Genomic DNA, 11,965 nt, shown 5'->3' with positions numbered 1-11,965 from the left:
AGTAGCAGCAGGACATGAGCCCGTGGGTCTCTCAGCAGATCCACTGGATGAAGCGGCTGAAGAAGCCGGGCTCAGAGAGGTCGGAGGGCTTGAAGACGGCCTCCTGGTCGCCCATGGCCAGGGTCACCAAGACGTCCTGGTCCACGTCGCTCCCCGTGGCGATCACCGTGGAGACCACCTGTGCACGGCGCATGGCGCTCAAGGCCTCGTCCAGGTTCTGCGTGTCTGTCACGCCATCGGTGAGGAACACGAAGGACAGCTCGCTGTTGCGCCGGCTCTGGCGCACGCCACCGCTGGAAAGGACGTTGTCGATGGTGTGCAGGATGGCGGGCGTCAAGCTGGAGGCGGTCTCCAGGTAGGGCATGCGGGCCACGCCGTCGGAGATGAGGGCGGGGTTGTGCGTGAGCGGGAAGGCAGTGTGGTTCTCGGTGTCGCGGCCAAACTGGACCAGGGCCATGCGCGCCCGCATGCGGTCCGTCTTGCTCCTCGCCAGCGTCAGGGTGCCCGCCACCTCCTGCAGGAACGCCCGCACCTGCCGGAAGTTGTCCTCGCCGAGCCGCTCGGAGCCATCCAATAGGAAGACAATATCCACGGGCCGCATGGCGCAGCGGGCCACGTCCGACTCTGGAGGGGAACACCGGACCAATCAGCCTTGGACATGAAACGCTGCCTGAGTGACGCTGTGTGACGGGCTGAGTGACTCACCTGATCGGCAGGGCAGGTCTGGGCACACGGTCACAGGGTCTGGAGGAGGGAACAGCACAGACTGAATAAAGGCTCTTCTCTTTAAGGACAGCATTGGCATCTAGTTCACTTGGAGTCCGGTCCAGTCATCCAATGTCTTAGACTTTCTGGACGGGCCGAGTTCTCCCACTGTCCCTGCCTACTAGCCTTCAAAACCAGAGCAACGTGAACAGACCTGACTCTGGTCTGATGCTAGGACTCACCATCCAATCTCTAGCCCCAAAAAAACACCTCAAAACACACACACGTCTCACCAGGGCAGAGCACGGTTTCCATGGAGGTCAGGAAGTCGTCGGCCACCAGGTCGGCAAACCGCCTCATCCCGGTGATGCGGTCCTTGCGTTGGCAGGTGATGGAGCCCAGGATCTCGTCGTCTTCCACCTGGCCGAACATGTCACCCACGCCGATGGCGTTGACCTCCACCCCCGCCTCGCCACACAGGTAGGGCAGAAGGGCGTCGTCGTCCCGGGGGTCGAAGCGGCCGTCCGTCACCACCACCACGTTGACCCTGGCCCCGGCGCGGCGCCCGTCCCGGATCAGGTGATCGTAGGCGAACTTCAGGGCGGAGGGCGTGAAGGTGCCGCCGGCGATCCACTGCAGATTCTCCACGGCCGTCTTGAAGGCGCCCATGGAGTCGATGTGGGGGTCGCTGAGCCGGATCACCTCGAAGGTCCCGTTGTGGCTGTACTGGACCACGCCCACACGGGTGCCTGGGGGGGTGAGGGGGATCAGACTAGGGTTCACTACGGGTCTGGACTGTGGGGGGATCAGAGTAGGGGTTACTACGGTGTCCGGACTGTGGGATGAGGTGGATTAGACTAGGGTTTAATATGGGGTCTGGGCTGTGGGGTGAGATGAGGGAGGTCAGAGGGTTTACTACAGGGTCATGACTGTGTCTCAACATCACATTCAAATGTATCTCATTTAACTTTACTAAAATGTTCTGTTGTGCTAATAAATAGTCACAACAACCCTGAAATTGTGTGAGAGTATAAAAAGTTGAAACTTTACTCTGAACCCCCATTTGAATGGGAACATATTTAGGAAACCAACAGGTTCTCTCTGGGACGAGGTGCATGGTGTGTGAGGGCTGGCGGGTCCGTCTGAAGGAAACGGGCCGATACCGGTGAGCGAGGCGGGGTCGCTGGCTAAGGAGCCAAGCCGGTTGATGGTGTTGATGACGAAGTGCTTCTCCAGGGTGAAGTTGGCCAGCCCCACGCTCTCGGAGCTGTCGATGACGAACACGATGTCCAGGGCCCCGCAGCGCTTCTCACAGTCTGGGGAGGAACCAGGGCCGTCAGTGAGTGGGAGGGATCAACCTTGACCTTTACTGACCTCTAACGTCTCCACTCACCACAACAGCCACACGTCTCTCTGATGTAGCTCATCACGTCGCACTCCTGCAGCGAGGGAAACATTAACGTGACTATGATGACAGGCATATTCAATATTATATACCAGGTCATAGATGATATTGATATGGATAGGAAATTATGCTGAAGAGTATAACTGATTAAGACAAAAGGAGTAGTCGTTCATGAGTCAAAGACGAAAACTCATGTGGATGTTGAAGTTGAAAAACGATGGGTTTTGTTTTGTTGATCTGGATTTAATCCCTGCTGATCACGGCTCTACTGCTGAACAACACAAGGTTCTTTAGAGAGGTTCACTCACAGTGAGTCCAGGGTCCCCCGCTGGTCCAACTCCACCCTACACACGCATGCACACACGCATACAAAGACACATACACACACAAACACACACACACGCACACACCCACCCACGCACGCACACACACACACATGCACACACACACACACACACACACACACACACACGAAGAGACACACAAAGACAGGGAGTGTTGTTGATTGTTCATCTCCACCGCCCACTGGTCTTATTATGGGATAGAGGGTGTAGTCTTACGTCCGGGCCGGCGTCCCCATGGGGTCCTCTGCTCCCGGGCTGACCCAGCGTCCCGTCCTCGCCCTGAAACAACAGCAGCCTCACCGGGTCTCAACCAAGCACCACAAGCAGGAACCACAAGCAGGAACCACTACCAGGAACCACAACCAGGAACCACAGCCAGGAGCCACATCCAGGAACCATATGGCCTGTCAACAACCAGGAACCATTCGGGGTCAACAACCAGGAACCATATGGGGTCAACGACCAGGAACCATACGGGGTCAACAACCAGGAACCATACGGGGTCAACGACCAGAAACCATACGGGGTCAACGACCAGGAACCATACGGGGTCAACGACCAGGAACCATTCGGGGTCAACAACCAGGAACCATACGGGGTCAACAACCAGGAACCATACTGGGTCAACGACCAGGAACCATACGGGGTCAACAACCAGGAACCATACGGGGTCAACGACCAGGAACCATTCGGGGTCAACAACCAGGAACCATACGGGGTCAACAACCAGGAACCATACGGCCTGTCTGGGATCAAACTCATCTTCACTCAGCACACATTCATCCTAAGCGGACATTTGATCCATCACTTAGGAACTACAATGAAGGAGCAGTTAGGGGGCGTCTTGCTCCATGGTAGGTACCGGTAGACCGGAGACGTGGGGTTCAAACCCACAAGCCTTCAGCCAGGACTCAAACTGCCAAACCGGGAGGGTGTGTGCTGAATGAGTAGGGTGCTCTGGTGACGACCAGCAGCCCCTAGGTCCTGGTGACTGGGGTCAGGCCCCCCGGCCCTCCTGCGTCTCCCTGGTCTTGGTCTGGTCCCCCTGGTCTTGTGAACTTACCAGGTCCCCCAGCCCTCCTGCGTCTCCCTGGGCTCCCTTGGCTCCGCAGTCTCCTCGGCTCCCCCTTGGCCCCCTCCTGCCTGGATCCCCCCGGTCACCCTGGCAACGACACGGAATGTTTAATCCCCCATGAGGTCATAAAAGACAGAAACCAACATGGACTCCTTCATACAGCAGCGGGCGGCCTCACCGTGGGGCCTCTGGGCCCAGGGTAGTTGAACCCGTCTCTCCCTCGGTCGCCCTTACAGAGGGAGAGGAGAGAGAACGGCGTCAGCGTCATGAATCAAGACCTCAGTGATGTCATCCTTCATATGAAACATGAACCATGTGAATCATGTTCCGGTTCAGATATGGTGGATTAGTATCTCATGTCGCTGGAGGTCTGCCGACCCTTGGGCCCATGCTCTCCCCTCCTAAATAAGTTCCTCAATGGAGACCTACCTTAGGTCCCGGCGGTCCGGCGTCCCCCCTCGGTCCGGCGTCTCCCAGGTTTCCTGCGGTGCCCTGCAAAGGAAAAGGGATACGGAACAGTCCTGTGTGAGGAGGTCAGACCTCTGGGGTGGTCCAGACGGGTGGGCTGTGTTTATGTCTGGAGGCTGTGACCAACTGTATATTTATTCTTTATCAATGTTATGAACGGTGAGTTATAGACGGTGAGTTTTACGTTGTGTCCGGGGTCCCCTTGGGGGCCCGACTTCCCCCTCGGTCCTGGTAGGCCAAGGTCCCCCTGGGAAGGAAAGAGGTCAAAGGTCAGCCCAACATAAGAGTAATCTCAGATCCTGGTTATGCTAACATGAACCTGTGCACCTTTGCCCCCTTGGATCCGTCTTCTCCAGAAAAGCCCCAGCCTCCCTCAGGTCCTCGTTCTCCCTTAAAGATTACAAGATGACATCAACAGACCATCAATCTTTGGAGCAGAACAGTTTTGTTTTCTACAGCGTTGCCGTAGAGACAGGTCTTCTGCGGAGAACTATGTGGAATATCTCTCTCTTCTGTTTGCGTGGCTTGGGAATGTCACGATGGCAGCTGTGCGATTGATTGTAAGCAAAAAGAAAGACTTTGTGAGCCGATGCTCTATAAGGAACGCCCGGCTCAGGGCAGGGGCTCAGTGGAGAGCCACTCTGGCTCTGTGTGGAACGGAGGAATCCTCTGGGAGCGCTCTCCATTTAGTCAAACCGTCTTCCTCAGACATGCACCTTATTGGTTTTGGTTCCTCCTTTCGTTTGCAAATCTCTCATACCAGCTTTCTTAAGATCAATATTTTATTGATTCTAAATGAAATAGGACTATTCTCTACCTTATGTTTTTATCAGTCAAACAGATGACGGTTCCCTCAGTGCTCTAGACATTAGATAATGTGTCTTCAGACCTTTAGATAAGGTGCTTTAGTCCTTTAGATACGGTGCTTTAGACCTTTAGATAAGGTGTCTTTAGACCTTTAGATAAGGTGCTTAAGCCCTTTAGATGAGGTGTCTTTAGACCTTTAGATATGGTGGCTTTTGATCTTTAGATACGGTGCTTTAGTCCTTTAGATACGGTTCTTTAGACCTTTAGATAAGGTGTCTTTAGACCTTTAGATAAGGTGCTTAAGCCCTTTAGATAAGGTGTCTTTAGACCTTTAGATATGATGGCTTTAGATCTTTAGAGGCTTTAGACCTTTAGATAAGGGGCTTTAGACCTTTAGATAAGGTGTCTTTAGACCTTTAGGTAAGGTGCTTTAGACTTTTAGATAAGGTGTCTTTAGACCCTTAGATAAGAGGCTTTAGACACGTAGATAAGGTGTCTTTAGTCATTTAGATAAAGTGTCTTTAGACCTTTAGATAAGGTGCTTTAGACCTTTAGATAAGGTGTATTTAGACCTTTAGATAAGGGGCTTTAGACCTTTAGATAAGGAGTCTTTAGTTTAGACCTTTACATAAAGTGTCTTTAGACCTTTAGATAAGGTGTCTTTAGACCTTTAGATAAGGTGCTTTAGACCTTTAAAAAAGGTGTCTTTAGACCTTTAGATAAGGTGGTTTAGACCTTTAGATAAGGTATCTCTAGACCTTTCGATAAGGAGTCTTAAGACCTTTAGATAAGGTGTCTTTAGACCTTTAGATAAGGTGTCTTTAGAGCTTTAGATAAGGTGCTTTAGACCTTTAGATAAGGTGTCTTTAGACCTTTAGATAAGGTGCTTTAGTCCTTTAGATACGGTGCTTTAGACCTTTAGATAAGGTGTCTTTAGAGCTTTAGATATGATGGCTTTAGATCTTTAGGGGCTTTAGACCTTTAGATAAGGGGCTTTAGACCTTTAGATAAGGTGTCTTTAGACCTTTAGATAAGGTGTCTTTAGACCTTTAGATAAGGTGTCTTTAGACCTTTAGATAAAGTGTCTTTAGACTTTTAGATAAGGAGTCTTTAGACCTTCATATAAGGTGTCTTTAGACCTTTAAATAAGGTGTCTTTAGACCTTTAGGTAAGGTTCTTTAGACTTTTAGATAAGGTGTCTTTAGACCTTTAGATAAGGGGCTTTAGACCTTTAGATAAGGAGTCTTTAGTTTAGACCTTTACATAAAGTGTCTTTAGACCTTTAGATAAGGTGTCTTTAGACCTTTAGATAAGGTGCTTTAGACCTTTAGATAAGGTGTCTTTAGACCTTTGGATAAGGTGTCTTTAGACCTTTAGATAAGGTGCTTTAGACCTTTAGATAAGGTGTCTTTAGACCTTTAGATAAGGTGCTTTAGACCTTTAGATAAGGTGTCTTTAGACCTTTAGATAAGGTGCTTTAGACCTTTGGATAAGGTGTCTTTAGACCTTGAGATAAGGTGTCTTTACCTTGTCACCCTTGAGTCCCCCCAGTCCAGGTGCCCCCTTCACACCGCTGTCCCCTCTCCTGCCCTAGAAGACATTTAGCGAGCAAGACTCTCAGAACAAGGTAACCCCTCCACATGAAGAAAGGTGAACATCCAGATATACTTAGAGATTAGGAGGGAGGAGTACAGGTTCTCCCTTCAGGCCCAGGGCTCCGCCTTTGCCCTGCAGGGGGAGAGGAGAGAGGAGATCAGACAGTGTGGTCAGCCGTAGCGGTTAGCCCGGGTCCCCAGCAGAAGCTGCTTCTCACTGGGCAGTCACACTGAGTCACTGTGGATTAAAGCGTTGTCTGCTGAGTGACTCCATGATGAGTGAATGAGTGAATGACTATTTGAACGTACCGCGGGCCCCTTGTCTCCGGGCTCTCCTGGGTAGCCAGGGTTCCCCGTGTCGCCCTTTAAAGGAACAAAAACAAGGTTTAATCAGGACAGGGTGAGGATGTGTTCTGGTTCCTGTGGCGTGGTGGTGACTACCTTTGGTCCTGGCTCTCCACCTGGTCCCGGGGGTCCTGCTCTGCCCGCTCGGCCTGTCCCTCCCTGTCATGTGACCACCAGCAGACGTTACCAGTATGCACACACCTGTGGATGAACTAAAGAGCACCAGCACACTGGTATCTGTGTGTCACGTGTCGGTGTCTGCATAACAATATTTTGTATACTATTTGAGATCTGTGAAAAGATATGTTGCTGTGTGTTCAAAGTGTTGAGCATCCAGACAATTATGTTCTGTTTTATTAGCCATAAGAAATGAATACTTATACTCAGAAAGCCTGGAAGGATCTTACTAAACTGACACTAAACTAACACATTTTCACAATACGATGCATGTGGAAGAACAGAATGCGTTAGCAGCTATCTTACAGCAACACGCATCAATGTGAAGGCTTCTAAAAGTGCATTACAATATTCAACTGAGGGTGAAATATGAATACTGGATTCCTCTGGGAGTCGGCCGGTTATCAACCAAGCTGAGCTTGTCCCACACTGTTTAAACAGTTAAATCCTTTTTTTACGGAGCCACAGATCTGCTGGTCCTCATTTTACTTCAGTGAAAGGAGTGAGATAATGATCTTGTTGCCCACAGTAAGTCCCTTCAGATGAACAATCTTCTGCTCAACAGCTTGAGAAGGAAATGAACAAGACAAGGCCTCAGGGTTCTGTTCCCCGGGGCACCCTGCTAAGACAATCACAGACATCTACCTTCACGCTAATACTCTGAAATAGACAAGGTGCCGACCTTCACTCCTGGTGTGCCTGCAGGTCCAGAGTCCCCCGAGTCACCAGGGAAACCATCAGATCCCTTCAGGAAACACAACAAGCTGCTTATTATGTACACTGCAGTGTTACAGTCACCTTAAGACCTAAGGAGGAAAGCCAGTGACCACACAACTGTTTCTACTGATTCACTGTTCTCTTTTACTCCATTAGTGTTATTCTCTGTATTTTAATACGGTGGTACATCAGCACTGCTTCTCCAGGGGATTTGAGATTAAATAAAAGGTTAAATGACTAGACTGAACGAATATATAATATAATACACACACACACACACACACACACACACACACACACACACACACACACACACACACACACACACCACACACAGTCAGATCAACACACCAAACATAGTCACACACACACACACACACACCACACGTAGCCAGATCCACACACCACACATAGTCAGACACACACAACACACAGTCAGACATACACACCACACATAGTCACAAACACACACACACACACACACACACCACATGTAGTGAGACACACACTCACCTTGTCCCCTGGTAGTGAGACACACACTCAACTTGTCCCCTGGTAGTAAGACACATACACACACTCACCTTGTCCCCTTGTAGTGAGACACACATACTCACCTTGTCCCCTGGTAGTGAGACACACAAACACTCACCTTGTCCCCTGGTAGTGAGACACACACACACTCACCTTGACCCCTGGTAGTAAGACACACACTCACCTTGTCCCCTGGTAGTGAGACACACACACACTCACCTTGTCCCCTGGTAGTGAGACACACACACTCACCTTGTCCCCTGGTAGTAAGACACACACACACTCACCTTGTCCCCTGGTAGTGAGACACACACACTCACCTTGACCCCTGGTAGTGAGACACACACACACTCACCTTGTCCCCTGGTAGTGAGACACACACACACTCACCTTGTCCCCGGCCCCTCCCTGGCAGCCAGGGGTTCCGATGCGCCCGGTCTTGCCCTGAAATCAAGCAGGCAGTAAACATGTTGAGTGTCCGGCCAAACACAACATCATCGAGGACCCAATGTGTGGGAGACTTACTTTGAATCCATCAGTCCCATTCCTGCCAGCCGCTCCACCAGAACCCTGACCAGAAACAATCAGCCACAACACAATGAGGGACAGGTCTCACATGGTATTAGGACGTATCTAGAGACGGAACATTCAGAAGAGCTGCTGACCTTTGCTCCTGTGTATCCAATCTCACCCTGTGACCAAAGGAGACAGCAGTGAGGGGGAATAGTGTAGATCAGGGTATTTACAGATCATACAGAATATTATTGAGATGTTACCCTGTCTCCCTTCAGCCCGATCTCTCCCTGTGAGATAACACAACACATATCAGTGAGAGAACAATGAGAAAGATGAGGTCGTATGAACGTTTCTAGAGGAAGGCCAAATGGAAAATAACTTTTAGGACCCACCTTGGAGCCGGGTCGACCAATTGGTCCTTCGATTCCAGGATCGCCCTATCAGAGACGATATGTAATGGGCACATGTTCAAAGTAGAATGTTACTATTGTGTTGTATATAGTATAGTACACGTATTAGTCATATTCTCTGTGTGTATGTCCTCTTATTAGGACGTGGTTTTGTCTCTGGGTGTAGCTGTTCTACCGAATGGAGATCCTACCTGATAGCCCTGCTCCCCTTTACCACCGGGGTGACCCCCTTCTCCCTTGTTCCCCTAGGAGTGAGACAGGGGTTGAGATTCAAGCTAAAGCATAAAGAGAAAGAAAAAAGAAAAGCCTTTTGCAGTGCCGGCTCTGACCTTTGCACCTCGGTACCCCTTTGGCCCCATGCTGCCGGGCGTCTCCAGGCAGGAGTCCTTGTAGCACTACGAGATCAGGAAATCACAACCACATGCATCATTCAGAACTAGATCAATGGAATCAAGTGTAATACGACTGGAGTCTGGTTCAATCTGTCGCTGTCTTGTCCTACCTGCAGATACGCTTGGTGTTTCTGAAAACAAACAGAGTGGATCATTAGAAACCCCCGAATCCCTTACTGACTCCTGCCCCCCAGAGACCCCCCTGAGACCCCCCAGTACCATGACTTTGAGGATGCGGTCGATGGTGTCGGTCATGATGCGCGGCCGGCCATCCACCAGGTCCACGGCGATGTAGCCGTCGCGGTACACCTCGGCGGGGGGGCTGGCGATCTCCCTCAGCCCCGCCTCGTCCACCGTCCGCGAGGCCGCCACCGAGAACACCCTGATGCCTTGGTCGCGGGCCTTCTCCGCGCTGCTCCTCATGCCGCCGCACGGGCTCCCAGTCACATGGCCGTCGGTAATGACCACGGAGAAGAGCGCGGCCCTCTGGCCCGTGGCGTGGCGCGTCATCAGCGAGGTCATGTTGCCCAGGGCGCAGTCGGTGAAGGTGCCCCGGCCCAGGTAGCTGATGCTGCTCAGGCTGCGGATGAAGCTCTGCCGGGTGGAGAAGTGGCTGAACACCACCTGCCTCTGGGAGTAGTGAAGCCCACCCACCGACCAGGTGAGGCGCACGCGCCCCCCATGGTACTCCTCGTCGGTCAGCCGCTGGGCAAACAGCTTGGTGAACTCCTTGATGTTGTCCACCAGCACCCCGGGGGGTGACTCCTGCAGGGAGATGCTCTCCGACGTGTCGATGGTGAAGAAAAGCCGCACAGGGCAGTCCACCACCTCTGTGCCACAGGACGAGTAGGGAATCAACAGGATGTTGGGGGCACCTCTACACATTATTAAAGCTGCACTATGTACGCCCTCCCATCAGCAGCCTCTAGTGGTGGGAGTCGCAGCTACATCATGAAGTGAGCGTGAGTCAAGACTCTTTACTACGGAAACCAAGCCAACCTGCATTCAGCCAGCATTTCTCCCAGCCAGGAAACACCAGGATGTTTTAACATGCCCTTATCAAAACCACAAATACTGTTGTTATTTTCTGGACATGACAGGACATAAGGTAACATGCTATGCGCCTCCGTCAGTGCTGATATTCTTCCACTGTGAGGAATCAAAAGACCAGAATAAAATGATTATATAAAGAGATTCCCTGGATGGACTGACTCATCGATGGGAGTGTTTCAATGTTGATAAACGTTCTAGTGCAGATCTATCTGAATGGAGTCTGCATAAGAAAGGTGACATAGCGCAGGTTTAACGTTGACCGTTCATTAGTAGCGTGTGTATTGCAATTCATTATCACTGTTGGTATTTAATGGACTGAAGCTGTGGATAAGCGTGTTAGGACCTGAAACAAGGTCGACCTGAACTTTCATCATCTTGACTCACTCTCACAACCTTTATTGGGCGGAGGGGTCGGGTATGGTGCGGGAGGGGGGGTCGGGTCAGGCCAGTCCCCTCGTCTCGGTCCTCGCTCGCTCAGATCTTGTGGAAGTGCATTTTTCAGAACACTCAAAAGGATAAACGCTAAAATAAGAGCCATCATCCGCTCACCCTGAGGAGGCAAAAGAGGAATCAGACAGAGAGAGGTTGAGGCTTTAAGTGTGAAGGCTCTGCCTTTAGCACATGAAACGGCTGTCAAACACATGAGCCTTCAGAAGGTCTGTCTCAGCTCTGTGAATGTTTACATCATGAAGACGCAGCAGGGCAATAACCATCTTCCAACTATCAGAGAACATTATGTAACATTATATTATGTTATATAATATTAAATTATGTTATATTATATTAAGTTATATTACATAACATTATATAATATAATGCAGGGCAATATCCATTTTTCAACAATGACAGATGAACAGAACTTTTCATTGTATTTCTCTTGCCACATCACTTTACTAGACCTACTGTACCTTTTCTTATAAAGACACAGAACCCACTAACTATGCAGCTCACTTAGTACAACAGTAATCACCTGTAGGTACCTTTGGAAACTGAGACAGGCCTGTGTCGAAAACACCCTGCTTACATGTCAGCCCAAACAAGGCAACACGTTTAGAGGATATAACTTACACCACGCAAGGTTTCAATTAAAAAAAAGAAAAACTCACCGATCCAGGCGACCGTAAACGTTTAGTTTACCTGCAACGTTTGGAAATGCAAGGAAGTGTAATTAATGATCTGCGGGGAGAGGCATCTCTACTGGACAACACGTTGATCAGGGTTTATCAGCGCTCCTTCAGATCTGCGCTCAGACACGTGAGCGCATGCGCGGGCCGTGCGCCCTAAATGGATAAGGGGGCTGTCTTATAATAGGCCTACTTGGAATGTCTTAATACTGGGAATGTCTACTGGGAGTCACACTAGGCAGCGGTCTTAATTGTTGTGAGAACTAAACCAAGTTATTGCTTGCATTTGACAGAGGATACG

General features: G+C 50.3%; 1 protein-coding gene across 2 annotated transcripts; it reads right to left on the bottom strand.

Moving 5' to 3' along the window:
• Nucleotides 1–2: 2 nt before the first annotated feature.
• On the bottom strand, nt 3–11,777 carry LOC307072076 (collagen alpha-2(VI) chain-like). 2 transcript variants are annotated; one of them, XM_079731245.1, is made up of 28 exons: nt 11,647–11,777; nt 10,934–11,090; nt 9,707–10,317; nt 9,598–9,618; nt 9,425–9,490; nt 9,287–9,340; nt 9,078–9,122; nt 8,946–8,972; nt 8,835–8,861; nt 8,695–8,739; nt 8,560–8,613; nt 7,604–7,666; nt 6,841–6,903; nt 6,709–6,762; nt 6,497–6,532; nt 6,332–6,394; nt 4,325–4,387; nt 4,182–4,244; nt 3,959–4,021; nt 3,708–3,758; nt 3,518–3,616; nt 2,671–2,733; nt 2,419–2,454; nt 2,099–2,144; nt 1,869–2,021; nt 999–1,454; nt 706–744; nt 3–624 (listed from the first exon to the last, which is right to left on the bottom strand). In XM_079731245.1, exons 2-28 carry the CDS (start codon nt 11,079–11,081, stop codon nt 32–34), a joined length of 3,102 nt encoding a protein of 1,033 aa, XP_079587371.1. In that variant the 5' UTR covers nt 11,082–11,090; nt 11,647–11,777; the 3' UTR covers nt 3–31. The 2 variants fall into 2 exon arrangements, with proteins under 2 accessions (XP_079587371.1, XP_079587372.1); XM_079731246.1 differs by lacking the exon at nt 9,598–9,618 and having other exon boundaries at nt 9,686–10,317.
• Between the last annotated feature and the right edge of the window lie 188 nt (nt 11,778–11,965).

This window comes from Pollachius pollachius (genome assembly GCF_949987615.1).
Source record: "Pollachius pollachius genome assembly, chromosome: 3".
NCBI lineage: Eukaryota > Metazoa > Chordata > Actinopteri > Gadiformes > Gadidae > Pollachius > Pollachius pollachius.
Note: the sequence above shows the minus strand (reverse complement) of the source record. Positions and strands in the feature narration are given on the sequence as shown.